The sequence below is a fragment of the Neodiprion lecontei genome, chromosome 5, assembly GCF_021901455.1.
Source record: "Neodiprion lecontei isolate iyNeoLeco1 chromosome 5, iyNeoLeco1.1, whole genome shotgun sequence".
Lineage (NCBI taxonomy): Eukaryota > Metazoa > Arthropoda > Insecta > Hymenoptera > Diprionidae > Neodiprion > Neodiprion lecontei.
Window position 1 is genome coordinate 8435995 of NC_060264.1, and position 22110 is coordinate 8458104.

Sequence of the window (22110 nt, forward strand, 5' to 3'; positions counted from 1 at the left end):
GGTTTTTTGGCTGTAACTTTTGATCCGTTGATCGCAGCGTATTGAGACTGCGCTCAATCGTTTTTTCTCGCAAAATTACGTCGGAATAGTGCCAGATAGAATTTATTCCAGCACTTTTCAGAATCGCGAAAATTTTCGCCAAAAATGCAAAGGGGTTAACCTTCCTTTTTTTTTGACCAAAAAATCTCTGGTCTCAGAATTGATTTGTATAACCGTTTCTCGAACAATTGGTCCCCCAGGAACTCAGAAAACGCAGAGAAAACAGCGTAGGACCAACAGGAGAGAAATGGCCAGCGAAAAAGCACCTGCTGAAAAATATCGAAAACACAGGTTCTGGTTTTTTGTCTGTAACTTTTGATCCGTTGATCGCAGCGTATTGAGACTGCGCTCAATCGTTTTTTCTCGCAAAATTACGTCGGAATAGTGCCATAAAGAATTTATTCCAGCACTTTTCAGAATCGCGAAAATTTTCTTCAAAAATGCAAAGGGGTTAACCTTCCTTTTCTATTGACCAAAAAATCTCTGGTCTCAGAATTGATTTGTATGACCCTCACCTGACTAATTGGACCCTTAGGAACTCAGAAAACGCAGAGAAAAGAGCGTAGGACCAACAGGGGAGAAATGGCGAGCGGACAAGCACCTGCTGAAAAATGTCGAAAACACGGGTTCTGGTTTTTTGGCTGTAACTTTCGATCCGTTGATCGCAGCGTATTGAGACTGCGCTCAGTCGTTTTTTCTCGCAAAATTACGTCGGAATAGTGCCATAAAGAATTTATTCCAGCACTTTTCAGAATCGCGAAAATTTTCGCCAAAAATGCAAAGGGGTTAACCTTCCTTTTTTATTGACCAAAAATCTCTGGTCTCAGAATTGATTTGTATGACCCTCACCTGACTAATTGGACCCTTAGGAACTCAGAAAACGCAGAGAAAAGAGCGTAGGACCAACAGGGGAGAAATGGCGAGCGGAAAAGCACCTGCTGAAAAATGTCGAAAACACGGGTTCTGGTTTTTTGGCTATAACTTTCGATCCGTTGATCGCAGCGTATTGAAACTGCGCTTAATCGTTTTTTCTCGCAAAATTACGTCGGAATAGTGCCATAAAGAATTTATTCCAGAACTTTTCAGAATCGCGAAAATTTTCTTCAAAAATGCAAAGGGGTTAACCTTCCTTTTTTTTTGACCAAAAAATCTCTGGTCTCAGAATTGATTTCTATGACCGTTTCTCGATCAATTGGTCCCCCAGGAACTCAGAAAACGCAGAGAAAACAGCGTAGGACCAACAGGAGAGAAATGGCCAGCGAAAAAGCACCTGCTGAAAAATATCGATAACACAGGTTCTGGTTTTTTGGCTGTAACTTTTGATCCGTTGATCGCAGCGTATTGAGACTGCGCTCAATCGTTTTTTCTCGCAAAATCACGTCGGAATAGTGCCAGATAGAATTTATTCCAGCACTTTTCAGAATCGCGAAAATTTTCGCCAAAAATGCAAAGGGGTTAACCTTCCTTTTTTTTTGACCAAAAAATCTCTGGTCTCAGAATTGATTTGTATAACCGTTTCTCGAACAATTGGTCCCCCAGGAACTCAGAAAACGCAGAGAAAACAGCGTAGGACCAACAGGAGAGAAATGGCCAGCGAAAAAGCACCTGCTGAAAAATATCGAAAACACAGGTTCTGGTTTTTTGTCTGTAACTTTTGATCCGTTGATCGCAGCGTATTGAGACTGCGCTCAATCGTTTTTTCTCGCAAAATTACGTCGGAATAGTGCCATAAAGAATTTATTCCAGCACTTTTCAGAATCGCGAAAATTTTCTTCAAAAATGCAAAGGGGTTAACCTTCCTTTTCTATTGACCAAAAAATCTCTGGTCTCAGAATTGATTTGTATGACCCTCACCTGACTAATTGGACCCTTAGGAACTCAGAAAACGCAGAGAAAAGAGCGTAGGACCAACAGGGGAGAAATGGCGAGCGGAAAAGCACCTGCTGAAAAATATCGAAAACACAGGTTCTGGTTTTTTGGCTGTAACTTTTGATCCGTTGATCGCAGCGTATTGAGACTGCGCTCAATCGTTTTTTCTCGAAAAATTACGTCGGAATAGTGCCATAAAGAATTTATTCCAGCACTTTTCAGAATCGCGAAAATTTTCTTCAAAAATGCAAAGGGGTTAACCTTCCTTTTTTTTTGACCAAAAAATCTCTGGTCTCAGAATTGATTTCTATGACCGTTTCTCGATCAATTGGTCCCCCAGGAACTCAGAAAACGCAGAGAAAACAGCGTAGGACCAACAGGAGAGAAATGGCAAGCGAAAAAGCACCCGCTGAAAAATGTCGAAAACACAGGTTCTGGTTTTTTGGCTGTAACTTTTGATCCGTTGATCGCAGCGTATTGAGACTGCGCTCAATCGTTTTTTCTCGCAAAATTACGTCGGAATAGTGCCAGATAGAATTTATTCCAGCACTTTTCAGAATCGCGAAAATTTTCGCCAAAAATGCAAAGGGGTTAACCTTCCTTTTTTTTTGACCAAAAAATCTCTGGTCTCAGAATTGATTTGTATAACCGTTTCTCGAACAATTGGTCCCCCAGGAACTCAGAAAACGCAGAGAAAACAGCGTAGGACCAACAGGAGAGAAATGGCCAGCGAAAAAGCACCTGCTGAAAAATATCGAAAACACAGGTTCTGGTTTTTTGTCTGTAACTTTTGATCCGTTGATCGCAGCGTATTGAGACTGCGCTCAATCGTTTTTTCTCGCAAAATTACGTCGGAATAGTGCCATAAAGAATTTATTCCAGCACTTTTCAGAATCGCGAAAATTTTCTTCAAAAATGCAAAGGGGTTAACCTTCCTTTTCTATTGACCAAAAAATCTCTGGTCTCAGAATTGATTTGTATGACCCTCACCTGACTAATTGGACCCTTAGGAACTCAGAAAACGCAGAGAAAAGAGCGTAGGACCAACAGGGGAGAAATGGCGAGCGGAAAAGCACCTGCTGAAAAATATCGAAAACACAGGTTCTGGTTTTTTGGCTGTAACTTTTGATCCGTTGATCGCAGCGTATTGAGACTGCGCTCAATCGTTTTTTCTCGCAAAATTACGTCGGAATAGTGCCATAAAGAATTTATTCCAGCACTTTTCAGAATCGCGAAAATTTTCGCCAAAAATGCAAAGGGGTTAACCTTCCTTTTTTATTGACCAAAAATCTCTGGTCTCAGAATTGATTTGTATGACCCTCACCTGACTAATTGGTCCCCCAGGAACTCAGAAAACGCAGAGAAAACAGCGTAGGACCAACAGGAGAGAAATGGCCAGCGAAAAAGCACCTGCTGAAAAATATCGATAACACAGGTTCTGGTTTTTTGGCTGTAACTTTTGATCCGTTGATCGCAGCGTATTGAGACTGCGCTCAATCGTTTTTTCTCGCAAAATTACGTCGGAATAGTGCCAGATAGAATTTATTCCAGCACTTTTCAGAATCGCGAAAATTTTCGCCAAAAATGCAAAGGGGTTAACCTTCCTTTTTTTTTTGACCAAAAAATCTCTGGTCTCAGAATTGATTTGTATAACCGTTTCTCGAACAATTGGTCCCCCAGGAACTCAGAAAACGCAGAGAAAACAGCGTAGGACCAACAGGAGAGAAATGGCCAGCGAAAAAGCACCTGCTGAAAAATATCGAAAACACAGGTTCTGGTTTTTTGTCTGTAACTTTTGATCCGTTGATCGCAGCGTATTGAGACTGCGCTCAATCGTTTTTTCTCGCAAAATTACGTCGGAATAGTGCCATAAAGAATTTATTCCAGCACTTTTCAGAATCGCGAAAATTTTCTTCAAAAATGCAAAGGGGTTAACCTTCCTTTTCTATTGACCAAAAAATCTCTGGTCTCAGAATTGATTTGTATGACCCTCACCTGACTAATTGGACCCTTAGGAACTCAGAAAACGCAGAGAAAAGAGCGTAGGACCAACAGGGGAGAAATGGCGAGCGGACAAGCACCTGCTGAAAAATGTCGAAAACACGGGTTCTGGTTTTTTGGCTGTAACTTTTGATCCGTTGATCGCAGCGTATTGAGACTGCGCTCAATCGTTTTTTCTCGCAAAATTACGTCGGAATAGTGCCAGATAGAATTTATTCCAGCACTTTTCAGAATCGCGAAAATTTTCGCCAAAAATGCAAAGGGGTTAACCTTCCTTTTTTTTTGACCGAAAAATCTCTGGTCTCAGAATTGATTTCTATGACCGTTTCTCGATCAATTGGTCCCCCAGGAACTTAGAAAACGCAGAGAAAACAGCGTAGTACCAACAGGAGAGAAATGGCCAGCGAAAAAGCACCTGCTGAAAAATATCGAAAACACAGGTTCTGGTTTTTTAGCTGTAACTTTTGATCCGTTGATCGCAGCGTATTGAGACTGCGCTTAATCGTTTTTTCTCGCAAAATGACGTCGGAATAGTGCCAGATAGAATTTATTCCAGCACTTTTCAGAATCGCGAAAATTTTCGCCAAAAATGCAAAGGGGTTAACCTTCCTTTTCTATTGACCAAAAAATCTCTGGTCTCAGAATTGATTTCTATGACCGTTTCTCGATCAATTGGACCCCCAGGAACTCAGAAAACGCAGAGAAAACAGCGTAGGACCAACAGGAGAGAAATGGCGAGCGAAAAAGCACCTGCTGAAAAATGTCGAAAACACAGGTTCTGGTTTTTTGGCTGTAACTTTTGATCCGTTGATCGCAGCGTATTGAGACTGCGCTTAATCGTTCTTCCTCGCAAAATTACGTCGGAATAGTGCCATAAAGAATTTATTCCAGCACTTTTCAGAATCGCGAAAATTTTCGCCAAAAATGCAAAGGGGTTAACCTTCCTTTATTATTGACCAAAAAATCTCTGGTCTCAGAATTGATTTGTATGACCCTCACCTGACTAATTGGACCCTCAGGAACTCAGAAAACGCTGAGAAAACAGCGTAGGACCAACAGGAGAGAAATGGCGAGCGAAAAAGCACCTGCTGAAAAATGTCGAAAACACAGGTTCTGGTTTTTTGGCTGTAACTTTTGATCCGTTGATCGCAGCGTATTGAGACTGCGCTTAATCGTTTTTTCTTGCAAAATTACGTCGGAATAGTGCCAGATAGAATTTATTCCAGCACTTTTCAGAATCGCGAAAATTTTCGCCAAAAATGCAAAGGGGTTAACCTTCCTTTTTTTTTGACCGAAAAATCTCTGGTCTCAGAATTGATTTCTATGACCGTTTCTCGATCAATTGGTCCCCCAGAAACTCAGAAAACGCAGAGAAAACAGCGTAGTACCAACAGGAGAGAAATGGCCAGCGAAAAAGCACCTGCTGAAAAATGTCGAAAACACAGGTTCTGGTTTTTTGGCTGTAACTTTTGATCCGTTGATCGCAGCGTATTGAAACTGCGCTTAATCGTTTTTTCTCGCAAAATTACGTCGGAATAGTGCCATAAAGAATTTATTCCAGCACTTTTCAGAATCGCGAAAATTTTCTTCAAAAATGCAAAGGGGTTAACCTTCCTTTTTTTTTGACCAAAAAATCTCTGGTCTCAGAATTGATTTCTATGACCGTTTCTCGATCAATTGGTCACCCAGGAACTCAGAAAACGCAGAGAAAACAGCGTAGGAACAACAGGAGAGAAATGGCGAGCGAAAAAGCACCTGCTGAAAAATATCGAAAACACAGGTTCTGGTTTTTGGGCTGAAACTTTTGATCCGTTGATCGCAGCGTATTGAGACTGCGCTTAATCGTTTTATCTCGCAAAATCACGTCGGAACAGTGCCAGAAAGAATTTATTCCAGCACTTTTCAGAATCGCAAAAATTTTCGCAAAAAATGCAAAGGGGTTTAATGGTTTAATTGTTTAATGGTTTATTTTCCATCTTTTCCATGACAATATTGGAAAACATTATTGCAAAATTAAAATTAAACAAAGTCTTAATTCCAAAACCTTAGCCTAGTTCTATATCACCGTTCAAGATCTAGGGATAAACAATTAGAACGGAGAATAGAACAGAGAAAGACGGCGAAGACAATGTCAGAAAAAAGCGAAAAAGAAAAGAAAAGAAAAGAAAGCAGAATCAAGCTAAGAAAGCAACAACAAAGAAACGTGGGAAACAGGAAGTGGAGAAGACTAGATGACGAGTCGGCATCAAGAGCGGGTCTCTTCTGTCCGGAAGAGATGCTGATATAGATCGCGTTTAAAAACAGCAAGCGTCGAGACAGACCTGAGTTCGGTAGGTAGAGAGTTCCAGTGTCGAGCGTCTCTGACCGTCAGGGAGTGACGAAAAGCCTCACTTTTAGCCTTACTTTTTCTTGATTTTTGGAGCCGAATGTTTTTGCCTCGTCCTTGTCCTTCTCGACCACCTGCAACCACCGCCAACCACCTCCAACGAGCACCGCCAACCACCTCGGGTTATACCTTGAATGGTAATAAATATTTTCAGCATAGGAACACATCAAAATATTGTGTATGGATTCATATAATTAATAAATTAACTAATTAATAATAGAATAAATTTTATTAGCGCAATCATAGCTACTGAATTTGAGCTTGCGCGAAAAATGAATCAAAATAATTCATAGTAAACGTAAAAAGTTTATTAAAATGTGCATAAAATTCAATAACAATCGCCATTAAATGTTATAAAAATGTTATACTGACCGTGCACAAATAGGAGGAAGAGAACCTGGCACTTGAAATCTGCGAAACGCGATTCTCATCCGTCCGCTTTACTGCGCGGTTGTTTCCAGACTGAGGAATTCGGCTAGCGATTACTATAGATCGATGACGTCAGGAGAAAAAAAATTTAGAGTAACGTCACTTTCTGAACATCCGAACCTCCGAACATCCAAACTTTGGTTTTGAACTTTAACACTATCTATGCTGTATGATGATGTATCATGTATGATGTACGATGATATGATATGATGTATGAAGATTTTAATTTTCACATTTCACACAACAAATACCCACTTTATCTTTCCTGCCGACTCCAGACTCAAGCGGCTTGGCCCTCCGATGGCCAGCCGTTGACTAAAGATATATTCTTCAGTTAACGGGTCAGCTAATAACGCCGCCGTTCTGCGACAATTGAACGTTAAAAATTTTTGCTCGTACCTTTCGAATGTGCGTTAAAATACACTCGAAGTTTCAAGAAGCTTCGTTTCTATCTCTCCCTATCAAAAAAAAAAAAATCGTCAACAATCACCGTTTCCGGTCTTCAAATTAGGACGCTGCGTTGAATACCGTCACATATACGGAGCATCCATTTCATTTTGATCAAAATTAGCGCATCCGTGATGTATTACAATTATTCTGAATTTTTTTCCATACGAACACTTTTCGAAAACTAATTCTGCTCCTCTACCGAACGTAGATACTCCACTTGCGACTAGCTCAAATAGCGTTTCGATTCTATGCCTATGAAAATTTAAGATGGAGAGAGCAAATGAAAAGTTGTTGGAATAATTATGAATACTAATGTTATGGAATACATCGAGCGCGTGTCGAATAGAATCCCATTTCGAAATGAATAATTCTTCTACTATCATATTATAGACGTATTATTGTAGGTAATCTAGTTTTTCTCCTGAAAAATTATAAAATTTACAGTATGCATCACCTTTTAATCTTAAATGGATCATGTATATTGATATCGTACATGGACCGCATATACATATATAGTTTTTGGTCTCTGCATCATTATTACATCAGATCTATTATTATTCATGATGTCATTATACATTCCCCTCTCGGGTACCTACACTTTAATTAAATCGCTGATTTTCCACGAATTTTGGAAGAAATTTACTCTTATTATCAATTTCTTGTATCCCCGACAAGTCGGTAAGTACACACAGGCTAAGTACTGGCTTGGGCTTACCCTTGCGTAGACTGTGTTACATCGAAGGTGAACGCAGCCATCATCATGTTGAAATCGGTAACTCTCTGATGTTCTGCAATAACCTCTGAACTCTACCGTTGGAACATCTCAGGGAGTGCAAGCGCACGATGATTTTTCGTTGTCACACCAAAGCTCATTAGGGCAACTGTCTTTATAACCTTCGGTCAACCTGTCAGGTATTAAGTGGTGGTCGTGGTCCATCGGAGGAGGTCGAGGAGGACGAGGACAACGAGGTCGACGAGGGCGGGTGGACGAGGACGACGAAGGTCGTCAGAGGTGGTCGGAAGTGGTTGGAGGTGTTCGGAAATGGCATGAGGTGGCGGGCGCTAGTAGGAGATGGGTAGGGGGTGGTAGAAGGAGTTTGTGACGGCACGAGGCCGCAGGAGTTGGCAGGGGGTGGTTGGACGTGGCGGAGGCGGCGGAGCAGGAGGGCGACGAGGTGGTCGGAGGTAGTCGGGGGTGGTCGACGGTGGTTGGTGGTGCTCGGAGGTAGTTGGGGGTGGACGCGGTCACGCTTCTTCTCACGGGGATGATCGAGCTGATCGACATTTCTAAATCGCAGTTGACAAGTAGTCTTACGTACTTTCTTTGTACCGATTCAATCTCAAGCTTTCATACCGACATTACTCTGGCTGCTACGAATGTCGGTGCGAGCTCGTTAGATAGAGTTGATAGAGTAGAACCCTCCTACGCCCCCAGGCCCACCTGGACCGACTTGCCCGCTAAAACCTGAACACAAAAATGTACCCAGGGGCATCCGTTTTTATGTTGTTCAATCAACGGCATGGGTTAATTGCAGACGGGATACAGAAGCGCCTGTCTATTGGCAACTTCTTTGATAGCACGACTATGCGTATTGCGAGTAGCCTGCACGCAGGCGGAAGTGCTTCACGGCAATGCGCTGTTGCATTGCTTGGATCCGCAAAAACACTATTCGTATTTTTTGATACTGTTTCTTGACCTCGCTATATATCAGACTGAGAATTGTTATTTTTCTAGCAGTTCATTTTAAAACAAGGAAACGAAATCTCTTTAGATATGCTTTTTGTATGTAGTTGTTATATATAAAATTTTATACTTTTTAATTGTGTAGGATAGTTGATGTAGCTCAATACTAGCTTTGCTAGTACTAATGAGTTTTTTATTTCCGGATACATTCGTAATATTTCATGGATTCACTGTATTTTGACAATCTTTTTAAATCGAGGTGATATCGTTCAATGAGTGCTTTCTTCACCACTATAAATTGAACGTATCTTGTACCTAAGAAACGTATAAGCCTGAGTTAAAAACTTTGTAGATTAGACTTCATGATGGTAAATAAAATAAGTAACAAAAAACTATCCAATTGTTTTCCACAGTTATGACATCGTCTACGTTGCACTGACGTCGAGCTACGTAGTAAATTCAAAACTAGAATCTGGAAGCATTCTGAAATCTTGCGTCCTACTTCTATCTTCTGAAGGTCGATTTCGGAGCCTGAAGGTTGTTGAAACAAGGTTGATTTTTTTATATGCCGAAAAAATTCTTCTGAGAACCTTCGAAAGGAAGTTTACATGGGCAAATGTTTCTTTGGTCTAGTATAAGACAATTTTGTTCGTAACACATAAACAGTTGTAAGAAGTCCTATTTTCAAGGATATTTGTTCCATTGTGAAAAAAATCATTTTCTTAGATTTTTAGATGAAATTCTTTACTTAATTATTCTACGCTTGGATAAAGCGTTTTCACTCCCCTTTGTTTTCAGATTAACCGTCAGCCAAAACCAAGCAACCAGATATAGTAATGGCATCACCATCAGCAGGGCTCGACGATCCCCCGACTTTAGTATTGCATCGAAATAGTCTCACGATTGCTCAATTTACTACTTATTCTTTCTGAAATTGCGCGAAGTATATCAATTATGCACGTTTAGCCCCTGAAACGCGGAAAATGTGAGAATACTAACACGTGTCAAAAAACCACACATTTTTTTGAACGATTTTCGGGATATGAGTAATTTTCTCGAATTCCGCTACGAAAGAGCCACGGGCTATCAAAGTTTGAACCCTTTTCGTTCATTTGTTCATTTGATACAAGCAGAAAAAGCGTGACTTTGCTCGGTCGGTAATGGTAGGAGTACTACATACCCATAACAACCTGCCGTTCAGCCCGATACGCATGATTCTTAAAGTTACATTACATCATTTTTCATAAATAGACCTTCAATCTTGGCACGAAATTTTGACTTAGTCAACTCAGGCTGCTTGTCATGTCAATTATTTTAGCCTCACACACTGATCTTCGCATATCGCTACATCGGCACAAACGCACTCATCAATAACAATGCAGTCTGAACCGTGAAATTCGCTCACAGACGGCGCGACACTCGAGCGCGTAGTTCCGCGTCCGCTTGTCATGTGCGAATGTCGCGACGCTGGTAGTTTGGAGTCATTTTGTGCGTCGCATGCGCGGCTGCGACCTTTGTGTGCCGGGTTGTCGTTCGTTCGTGCGTCAGGCGCAAATTATGAATTTGACCCACCGTAAGTAACGACGCTATCGACTTGGACGCGGTTTCCATTTATCTTGTCAGTAGAATAAACACCACCTGATTTTCTCATCTAATGTTGTATTCACATTTTTATATCTCATAATTGAGTGAACCCCTTAGAATCTAATTATGAATTCGAGGAAATATGAGCTGCAAAGTCTTTGTGCTTATCTTACATTATTATGTTTCAGAATGAGTTTAATCCTATTGGTCGTCGATACATCGTAATGAAAAATTCTGATTTCAAAATTGGGATCGCAGATTATTCCACGGTCAAACTGGGGAGAGAAGATATCCAAGTTAAACGAGCTTTTCGTTCAGATGTCAGTGAGGCGTTAACGTATTTAGTCATATCGTTCTTTATCTACCGCTCGTTAGCTCTTCAATCCATTGTATGATATACCGCTTCCTCATATTCATTGTATAATATCGTCGACTATCGATGATGTAATAATCACATAACCATAAGACAGAGCAGTCTTAAAAATAACGCAATAACAATTTATTGGTTAATTACGTAAGTTTACAATATCAAGTATATCTATATAAAATACATTACGTCGTACGCGTATTATCTAATTATCACTGATAAATATATATACAATTATAATATTCTCTCATACAAACTCGTCTCGACTTTATAACGTTGACGTTGGCAGGTCGCTGCATCCGTTCCGAATTTCGACATTGAAATTATCGTTTCTAAATGAATAGATTTCACCGACAGCATATAATTTAAATTAGTTGATGTCACAATTTCTGCGAGCATTCCTGTCCTACAATGTATAATGCACAACAAGAGTTGGAATTTCAACTGAGTTGCACCAAATAAAACCTTTCTACCATTCAAAACATGATACCATTATTTCTCAACCCTCATAACACCTCGGCAATGAAACAGACGCCAATTCTCTACTGTCAACAATATCGCTCTAATCTTCGCTGGAGTTCAAGGTGAGCAGTACAGAAAATGCATCAGACCCAAATCGCAATTTACTCGTAATCCTCTTCGTCGGGTCTGACTTGTGGGAACCTTCTCAAAGGTTGCTGCGCCTGCTGAGGCGGTGGTTGAGGTCGTCTCTGCTGAAGTGGTATGTTGACTTCTTCGGGGCTGCGAAACACTTGGTTAACCGGCACGCGAAATTGGGCAGGAATTTGCTGCTGAGGTCTTCCCTGGGCGAGGGCATTGATCGGTCCGCCGTGCTGGGGCAAGAATACCTGAAAGGTGACGAGAAAAGTTCAAGTTTTGTAGTACCTAAGACTTTTGGACGGCACGAGAGGCTACTCAAACATACACATCAATTGATAAGTGATTTAAAACGACTTCAAAATGGTTTCAAGAAGTTTAAACTCCATGTTAAGTTATTTCAAACTGGTTCCGAAGAGTTTTAAAAGATTTCCATGTGGTTTTAAGCGATTTCAACCAATTTCAAACTGATTTCTAAGTGATTTGTAACAATTTCAAAATGGTTTTAAGCACTTTAAACTTTGTATTTAACTGTTTCAAACTAATCCCGAGAAGTTTTGGACGATTTCCATGTGATTTCAGGCCATTTCAAACAGTTTCAAAATGATTTTAAGCGACTTTAAAGTGGTTTAAAAATGGTTTTAAAATTTTAAACCTTACGTTACCTATTTCAAACCGATTCCAGAAAGTTTTCAATGATTTCCATGTGGTTTCAAATGATCTCAACCAGTTTCAACCTGATTTCTAGTGTTTTCAAATTGATTTGAAACAATTTCAAAATGGTTGCAAGCACTTTGAACATTACGCTTAGCTAATTCAAACTAATTCCAAGACGTAACGGATGATTTCCATGCGATTTGAAGTGGTTCCGAACAGTTTCAAACTGATTTCAAGCGATTTCCAAGTAATTTTGAACGAATTTAAGCGATTTCTGAGCGATTGTTATCAAGCCTGATTCTCACCTGTTGAGTTGGACGGCGAACGACGGGAGCAGGTGTGGGTGAAGTAACCTGGTACTCGGACTCCTCTCGTTCATCGGCGTAGATGTCGGCCGGATAGTACCTTTCGCTGTACCGCAGTGTCACGTTGGGTTTATTCTCGGCTTCAGCGAGATTCAGGGGCTTGTAGAGATACTCGTTGACGAAATGGTATTGGGAACTCTTTTTGCAGGTAATATCACCGCTGGGAGGCATGCAGATGAGGTGAACCTGTGACGAGTAATCGAGCAGGAAATTAACCACTGCAAGTCTCCGTGCGAAAGGGTATCGGAGTACACCTCTTGACACAATCGCCTACCTGGTGGAAGGTGAATCCCTCGGGACATATCCACGAGAACTTAGCGTTGTCTTGACAGTAGTGGAAGACCTCGCAGTTCAATTCCTCGTCGGCGTAGTAACCGGTCTGCTTGTTCAAACAGCCGAATTTACTCTGTTGCAAAAGGATGCTCAGACGGTCAGGCTCCTCCTCCTTCTCCTCCTCTATTTCCTCGGCTTCGGGTCGCTGCTGAAAATTTAAACGATATCTTTGGAGATAGTTGATTGAATTTAACGGGTCAATAGATTTAGTCGCGATCTTTTTTTTATACGAAATTTATAGTCATTCTGTTCTTGGAGAGATGTAAATTTTTAGCAACAGTCTTTCTGTGCCTCGATCATATCCTTCAGTTGTCACCAAATGGTCAAGAATCAAAGAAGCATTTGTAATTCCTGTTCAAAGATTCTTAGTGCATCATTAATTCTTTCGATCAACGAATTTTGATTTTTACTGAAAAAAGCACATTCCAATTAAATTTTAACTAACTTACCTCAGGGGAGTTTTGAAACTGGGGTGGATTTCTTTGACGTTGCGGTTGAGGAGGAACTCTAACGGGTGCCTGATGCTGATAATCCCTAGCAGCATCTATCGGCGCAGCGGTGGGTTTGCGATAGATCTGAAAATCCGGACACGAACAAGTCGAGCATGAATGAAAGTTAGCGAATCGGCTTCGCATTCATATTCAATTCTCCAATTACCTGTGGACTTGCAGTTCTGTAGAGAGTTGGAGTTGGCGACGGAGTGGGAGTCACAGCGTTATCCTCGTAACTGTTGTCCCGATAATTCTGCGAGGCACTGAGACCGGAAGTGAACAGAGGACCAATGCCACCGGGTTTCCCTTGCGAGTACGATCCCGACCTGGTCTCCAGGTTGTCGTAGATATTTTGCGCAGCCGCAAGGCCAACGCACATCACCAAACACACTCGATACATCCTGAAATCAGAGAGGCGTCATTTCATTCCGTTAATTTAAACAACTCCGATCTTTGTCTGAGAATAAATGATGACCTTCTTTTGACGTACGAGCGGAATAAAAAGTGGGGAAAAAGAAAAGAAAGGAGAATCCTGCTCGAACGATGCGGTTACGTGAAAATTTACGTCCACCATCGGATATGGTTGATGACCTAGAAATTGAGAGGAATCAGGTCGCGGTTTATGTCTCGTTGGTACGTTATTAATGACGATCAGGTGTCGCGCAGAGAAATGCATGTATAACTCGTTACCACGACCGTATGGGTATCTGCTCTTGCCGTTCGAACGAATTTGTGAAAGTATACGTGTATATGTTGCAGCGAGGCTAATTGCAAAGTGTGTCTAAGCCAGATGCCGGGACAACCGAGAGAGTTAGATATTACTCAGGAGTCAAGGATAGGTACGCTTGTAGACAAGTACAAGTTAAACAGTCTCGACTATTTTTATCTTCACGTTGAAAATACACACTTTTTCTTACACATTTCTTCTTTCAGTTTCTCGACGTACGGAACATCCCAATTATTTGACTCTCGCCAGATATCGCATACATGTATAAGAATATTATACGTATTTGAGGAAAGTATGTTACTTTCTACGACACGGAACAAACTCAACTTTACACGTCGTAAAATTCTTTGTTTCCCATTGCACGAAAGTTTCACGTACCGACGTTCTTGATCCTAGAAATAGTTTTCTGACTCTCGATCAACGATGCGATAAGATGACGATCGATCGATCAGTGATAAATCGTAAAAAAGAAGTAAGAAAAACAAAAAGAGAAAAAAAACTTTGACGTTAGCGTCTAAACGAAACCAAGTAATTGAAATACAAATTCTGGTCCCCGATAATTTACGATCGATTAAAAGTATGATTATATACAAGATCATAATTCAGCATGAAACTTCTGCCGTCCCGACCGAAATGAATGGGAAGTATTAAACCGCGACCCCAAAAAAGATTGCGGAATTCCGATTCTCGGTTTAAAATTCTACCCGCGATACGCTGCGGCTGACGGAATAAATTCGATATTGTCCGTAGAACCTGCAATGAGAGCCGGTCGGTGGTGGCCGGTTTTAAAATCGGTGAAGCACGTCGCCGCTGCAGGGTTCGACAAAGTGAAAGTAAACGGGGCGTGTGTGGAAAAACTGTATCTGCGAGTCATACAGAGCCAGAAGGCATACAAACGTTACTACATATACACGTGTGATACGAATGCCACTGGACCACGAAATGATAAAACTAGCGCTCCCAGAGTCACGCAGATCGATCGCGTTCGAAGCAAGGAGAAAAATCGACTTTGAAAAGAAGTTTTCCAACCTCATGGGATGTAATATACGGATGAATAAACCAACAAGAAAGGTCTACAAGATTTCTAACACGTAATCCAATCGGTTGAATTCAGTTACCGGATCGGATCGTCCAATTTCACCAACGATGGTTTGCGATCTCCTCGGTTATAGAATCTGCGCGCGTATATACATACATAGTAAATGCCGAAACTTTCACGATCTTCTACATAATAAACGTGTATATAATACACAGTGTTCTGGGTATTAGATTCGCCTGTTGAGCAAGCCAATTTCAAGCTGTACGGTCTATTTGTATTATATTATTATACATTATGAATTAATTCCGCGATGGTTGTTACTTCGTTTATTATCACGCGGTTATTTGTTTATATACGAGAGGTTTTTGCATTCGCGATTATAAAAACGAAGAGATTATTCTCAACGGTAATCCGGGAAGTGATCCAGAATTCTTACCGCTTACGCAATGACCGAGGCGTTGCGTAATGACCATTAAACCGAGCACTGCAGGCGGTGTTATAACTGTAACGAATATATAGAAACTGGAAACCGGTATAGAATTTGAACGATTCCGTTACAGTCAGCCGCAATGCAACGTGGATAACGAATTGTAATCGGCAAAACTCGAAAGTTGAAGGGGCAAAAGTATAATGCGAATATCAAAGCGCTTCTTCATTTCGATATTACGCTAATTTTATTCACCTCCAAATGGCTAGATTTCATTCAACACGAACCTAAGCCAGTTGATTGATTTCCAACCGATTCGAATGTCAAAACGAAATCGCTTGTAAGCAATCAACTCGTTATTCATCGTTGCGAAGTTACTGTCAACAGTTTCGTTTTTCTATCGTAAGAAATTTGCACCAGTTGGATACAAAAAGAACAATTTTTTCATAGAAAACAAGCTTAGAAACTGGAATAATTAGTAAACAAATAATCTGTCGCGTGCCGGTATGGAACCTTTTTTGCCAATCTTATCGACTCGATGATCGAGGAAAGTTGTTATTTTATTATGTAAATTCCAGAGATAGTTGTTTCTCTCTCTCTCTCTCTCTCTCCGCGTGTACCGGAGACCGAAGAGAATGCATTATATTCTTGCGGTATGGGTTACAGGTATCTTATAACTGCATTTTACGTACCGTACCGAAAAATTCTCTCAACCATACACACGAAAAGATGTAATATAGATTTTACATCTGACGTGATGAATGTGTGAACAGCACTTTTTTGGAGTCGAATCTACTGTTGGTTTTGTAACTCTTGTTATCGGATTTGTAAATCTTGCCAGAATTGCTGTAGATTTGACTCTAAAAAATTGCTGACCATATGTACATATATGTATATATATATATATATTGGCCAACGGAGATGTAAAATCTACAATATTTTTTTCTCTATCCGTGTACAACATGCGGAATTAATCAGTCTCCGATTCTGTATTCAATTGAAAATTGGCGTCTAACAACTTCTGCACTTCTTCGTGAAGCGTCAATGACAAGTACGTATAATTGAGGGATAAAAATCTAGAACATGTAAGTAAAGTCCGGAAACTCGGATGGAATTGAAGGCCGAGTTACTCGCACTGACGGTAAGATAATATGAAATTGAACACCGAGTAGGTCCGCGAAGGTGAAACTGGTTCTCTTAAGAAAATCCAGAGCTGCGCTAGTTCTTTTAAGTGCTTTTCAACACCCGGGTCGCGTTGCACCTACGTACAGAGGAATTGCGTGAAATAGAAAGAGAGGGTCGTCAGAGGGGAAGGGACTGAAAATTACGAACCGAATTCCGCGCAAAATTTGTGTAAAACGAGATGAAAAATTACACTCACGTGTCGCAATTCTCTTGGGAATAAGTATAATCGACGATACTTGGATTTTTTGTTTTTGTTTTTTTACCTTTATAGTCAACATCGATGGAGCGAGTCGGATTCACTTTCGTTGCTCAATATACAATCATAAGCGTAAACAGGCTAATCGAAGGAAAAAAAAAAAAGAGAAAAGCAATAATAGACACTAACCGTTGAAATGATCACGAGTCTCTCTCTTTCTCTCTTTCTCTGTTTGAATAAATAGCAGAAATCTTATTTACATCTAGAAAGTCTGCGGCAACTGAACGCGATAGGTTCTACGATATTAAATCAATTCGTATTCAATCATAGTTTGAGATCCGCGCAGTGATTGATAAATTACAGTGGGTTTGACCTTTTTGAATTAAATCAATCGACAGGACTTGACGTAACGAGATTATTGCGTACCTCGTTACGTCTGGATCGCCAATTAGATAAACGATCTATAATCGATCGAATTCCAGTTTTGTCCAAGGTGCGTGTGAGAAATAATTTAACGAATTTACCAAATATGGAATAATAAATGTTTTCTCAATTCAAGGAAATGTTTTACAAGATCGAAAAATGTACTATTCGGTAACACATTTTTTGTCGAGTCGGATAACATTCCGTCAAATCGCAATTAACGTCTCTTTCGTTACACATAATCGGCATATTTGATATATCGGAAAACTTTCTTCAGCCGTGTGTATAAATTTTCTTTCACACTCGTTCCGACGAAAATCGCTTTAAAATCCAGTCAGGACGTTCTAAAACATCATTAGCAACTGAATCCTGATTTGCTTGTATATTTTATTTCCGATTAACGAAATTGTTTCCATGTTTCCCACCTTTTTTCCTAAATAAGAAAAAAAAAAAAAAAGGAATGCCGCTCTTTGGCGAAATTCAAATTTTGCAATATTCATTTTGGTTTCCCTACGTCAAGGTCTGAAAAATCAAGCACTCTGGTACCGACTTACCTTTGACCGTGATGCGATTGAACGCGGGTTGGTTCGGCGGGCGAGGAACACGGCACGGAACGGACTTATACAGGGTACAACACACGCGAGATTTATCGAGTAACGGGCACGAGAATCGCTTATATACCTGGTTACGGCTGAAAGTTGTTACCTCCACCAGAAATACGGACGGATACCGTCCTTCGGGCGGGAGAACCGCTTGGCGAAACGGCTCCGGAAGGGGGTTCGATGCGGAAAATGTGATACCTCGATCGCTGGACGCTGTGGATTTAAGGATAAGCAAGGGTTCCTCGAACCGAACTGAACCGAACTGAGGAGCCGGGGTAAAAATCAACGGGGGAAAAAACAGGATGGAAAAAACACCGCGTCTAACGGGTCCAGGAAGACGCACTCGAGGATTTACCGAAATGAATGGGAAAAAAAAAAAAACACCGCAACTAACGGGGCAAAGAAGACTTGGACGATTCGGGTAATTAGACGCCGAATAAAAACAGAGAAACTGTCCGCAGGTCCGATAATCTAATGAGCTATTGATGCTTTCTATACACAGTATTTTGCGTGAGGATTGAAACAGGAAGGATTGTACTACCTTTGAAATATCCGGTTCAAACTGAGATACATTTTTGGTTCCGGTTACCGCTCAGTCCTTGACTATTTTCATTTTTTACCACAATCGAAAAATATTGTTCTAGGTCACAGAGTGAAAATTAGTTTACTAGCTGTTACCGGAAAGTTTAGTATCCGTTGCTATTCTTTCTCATTACGATCACTGTTGCTATATTTTCTTACAAGTGTTGCGAAAATTTAATGCTTGTGCAACGATAAATTGATGTTAAAGCCTTGTTTAACTAAAAAAAGTAGAGTAAACCGAACAAACTGATTTTGCGTTGCAATTACCAAAAAAGGATCGATAATATCGCAAAATGGTTAGGCGTACCTCATTTTTCGTAATTCCAACAATATTCAAACGGTTTTTTTAACGATACCTGTTTTACTAAATTTTTCCAGTTACTGTAACAAATGAAATTTTTCTCAGTGCACACAGAGAAGCCAAAATCTTGGAATCATTTGTATTGAAATCTCATGGAATATTTTTGAAATATCTGCGGTTGTATTGAAACCTTTTGAAACACTGTTAAATGTTGTCAAATTGAAAGAAATATGTTCAAGTTCTGCATTGAAATCACTGGGTATTAATTGAAATCCGGTAAAATATTTAGGCAATGGATGCAATATCGATTGCAAGCCTCGCTTGAAGTCTGTTTAAATCACGTAAAATTTCGCAAATCCTTGTGCCCTGAAATTACGGAGAATTTTTTAAATTTCATAAAATCGTTTAAACGAGATCAAAGTTTGTAAAGTTAACGTAACGATAAATTTTTAGAACTTCAGAATTTTCTGACATTCAGTAAATTGTATGAATAAAGAATAACATATTTCATATTTCAAGCTAGTGCTTTTCTTTTCAAGATTTCGTTACGTGAACTTCAGCTTGTTTTGAATCTGAGAAAAATTCCATCAGAGAAAATCAGAGATTCTTATTTATAAAACGACGTGAAATCTTTGAAATCGGGGAAAAATGAACTGAATGTTCTGAAATCGGTTGAAATCACTTAAGATTAGTTAGAATCGTTGAAATTACGTGAAACTCGTACAATCCAAAATCGTTCAAATTTGGTGTATGAAAAAATTGGTGAACGCGTGGAACGATCGATTCAATTGATTGCACGATCAAAGCAACGGGGTCAAAGTTCGTAAGGTCAAAAAAAAAAAAAAACGACGACTTTGTAGAACTTCAAGATTGTCTTAAATTCGATAAATTGTAAAAACAAAACAAAACATATCTCATACGTCAAGCTAGTGCTTTTATTTTCAACATTTCGTTACGTAAACTTCACCTATTTTTGAATCTGCGAAAAATTCCATGAGAGAAAATCAGAGATTTTTATAAAACGACGTAGGATCTTTGAAATCGGGGAAAAATGAACTGAATGTTCTGAAATCGGTTGAAATCACTTAAAATTTGTTACAATCCTTGAAATTACACTAGCAATTGCAATTTGGATAATCCAAAGTGGTTAAAGTTTAGCGTATGAAAAAAATTGGTGAACGCGTGGGACGATCGATTCCACCGATTGCATGATCTCGACCTCGGTGTCGCTAATTAAATAATTGCAGAAAACACTTGCATCGCGGGGAAATCTTATATGGCATTCCGTGGAAATAGCGCCTAGACGTCGTTGCGTTTAGTCTCGATCCGTTCGGATTTGCACCGCTGTTCCAGCCTACGTGGCTCACTTTCAATTTATCCTCGGAGTGCGGAGACCCTCGTTCTGTAAACACGTCGGCAGCAGAAGCATGACTTGATTCTTCAAGTTCAAGGCTTGACGGTTAGATCCTCCTGTAGATCGCACGCGATCGAACGCCGAACAAATCTCTCGACGAGTCTATCAAGTTTCTATTTACCTGCACGAGCTGTTGTTCGCAATTGATCGTGATCAACGTCATTATTTGGCACGATGAAAATTCGAGCTTTCGGCAGTGTTGCACAAAATAACGAGTGATCGTTGATCTGTAGACGAAGAGAGCGGATTATCCTGCGTGTAATAAATTTTTTCATAAATTTTATTGCTAAATTTATTCCATTGGATCCGAAAGTTTACGAGGTTCTTGGAGACCGTTAGTCGTGGTAAAAGTTTTGGATTGTGGTGTTATTGGAGGTTTTTCAAATATATTGAACGATTATTATCTTATCCTTATAATTATACTGCATTTATTTTCTTCGATTAGAATATACACGATTTCTGAAATTGTTTAGTATTTTTCCTGCAAACTGTCGGTACGATTCTTAGAAAAATTACGACATCTGTTATCCGTCAAAGAGGAACAAAAAAAAAAAAAAAGTTAATTTTTTTCATTCTTACAGCAGCTTGAGATTCAACTTTCTTATACGTGGGAAATAAGAGTTTGATGTTCGGTTAGACTCTTTGAAACATTCTTCTCTCAGAAATTGAATCGGAAGTGAAATCGGGCGCTTCTTTTTCTCGACTGTAACCGATCACATTCAAAACCTCCGTCTAAAAACGAGTAAAAATAATCAGTCTTCACTTTTCATGCATATAATTTGTCGTCTTATTTTCCTTGCAAAATTCAATAAACCATTCGTTATAAGTGAGTTGAAAATATAGAAAATTCGAACGGGAGGATTGTGATTTGAAAAAATCGTTCACCGTTGTTCTCCAATAACAAGAAATAGGGTTAAAATTTTACAATTGCCGAACTTCCCAAATTCGCAGCTCGATTGTATAAAAAAGGGCGGCGTCGCGACGCCTGGTTTGAATAAACGATAGTCAAGCGTCGATTTGACATTCCTCTCACCTTTCGATGATTCCAAAAGAAAGGAGAACCCGTGGCTTGACTCCTTAACTTCTTACGTGACGACGTGTAACACGGCTGAAGTGGTTTTCACTCGATCGTCGCCTTCTGCGGCCACACAAAGCACCAAATTCTCCGCATTATGCATCCTGCCCAATATTCGCGAGGAATAAGACAAGCAATTAATTGTACACAATAAGCATCAGGCGCTGCTGTCACGCCCTGCTGCCGAATAAAGTTATATCACCTTACTTCGGAAGGCGTCGCGACCGACCGACGATCGAGGAAAGCCTTTCTTCGTTTTTTTCATTCCTGATTTACAGCCTTTTTTCCACCGGCAAATCCTAGCCCAAAACAATATCAGTCTTTTCGAGCGTGACGACGTCTTTTTCGACAATTGCAGTCACCTTGTTACGCAATTATTCGCCTGCAATTCACGCTGCGTTACGGACTCGGCAGAGAAAATGTAAGCGAACCCGGATCGCAAAGTTAAGTGACGTCAGAAATTTGTTCAGCCCTTTGTCCGAGCAGTCGGACATTCGAGATTATTTATAATGCGTTGTTGTGCGAGCAGTTTGAGTCCGGGAAATTAAGCCGAAACTGCAAAAAGATTTTTTTCATCCAATTGTATCCGAATGGATGAATTTCAATGATTATTTCAAGAGCTTGCGGATAACCATGGAATTTTTAATGGGTTGAAACGATTCTTGTACTTTGAACGTGATTTTAATTTTTGAAAGCAAGGATTACCGCTTCAATCCCAAAGGACTTCTTACAATTAATTTTGACAAATATAGAGAGTTTAAAGTAGAGAGAACGAAGAGTTGGTAGGTGAGTGAATAAGTTAAATTATTATCCAGAATTACCGGTCGATTAGAAAATTTACAACGCGGCAGAAGTAATCAGAGAAAGTAAATGCGTTCCTAAATTTT

General features: G+C 40.0%; 1 protein-coding gene across 1 annotated transcript; it reads right to left on the reverse strand.

Annotated features, from left to right (window-relative positions):
• Positions 1 to 10919: 10919 nt before the first annotated feature.
• Positions 10920 to 17951, reverse strand: LOC107219132. Its single transcript, XM_015657229.2, has 6 exons — positions 17804 to 17951; positions 13419 to 13653; positions 13211 to 13336; positions 12703 to 12909; positions 12369 to 12614; positions 10920 to 11657 (listed from the first exon to the last, which is right to left on the reverse strand). The coding sequence occupies exons 2-6, from the start codon at positions 13650 to 13652 to the stop codon at positions 11433 to 11435; spliced, it is 1038 nt and encodes a 345-aa protein (XP_015512715.1). The 5' UTR covers position 13653; positions 17804 to 17951; the 3' UTR covers positions 10920 to 11432.
• Between the last annotated feature and the right edge of the window lie 4159 nt (positions 17952 to 22110).

Bases quoted from the DNA above. Each gene is read 5' to 3' on its own strand.
- LOC107219132 (XM_015657229.2), bottom strand. From the start codon at position 13,652: ATGTATCGAGTGTGTTTGGTGATGTGCGTTGGCCTTGCGGCTGCGCAA. The intron at 13,337-13,418 runs GTAATTGGAGAA...CCGGATTTTCAG, and splicing joins ACAGAACTGCAAGTCCACAG to ATCTATCGCAAACCCACCGC. The intron at 11,658-12,368 runs GTGAGAATCAGG...GTCACCTTTCAG, and splicing joins TTCGCCGTCCAACTCAACAG to GTATTCTTGCCCCAGCACGG.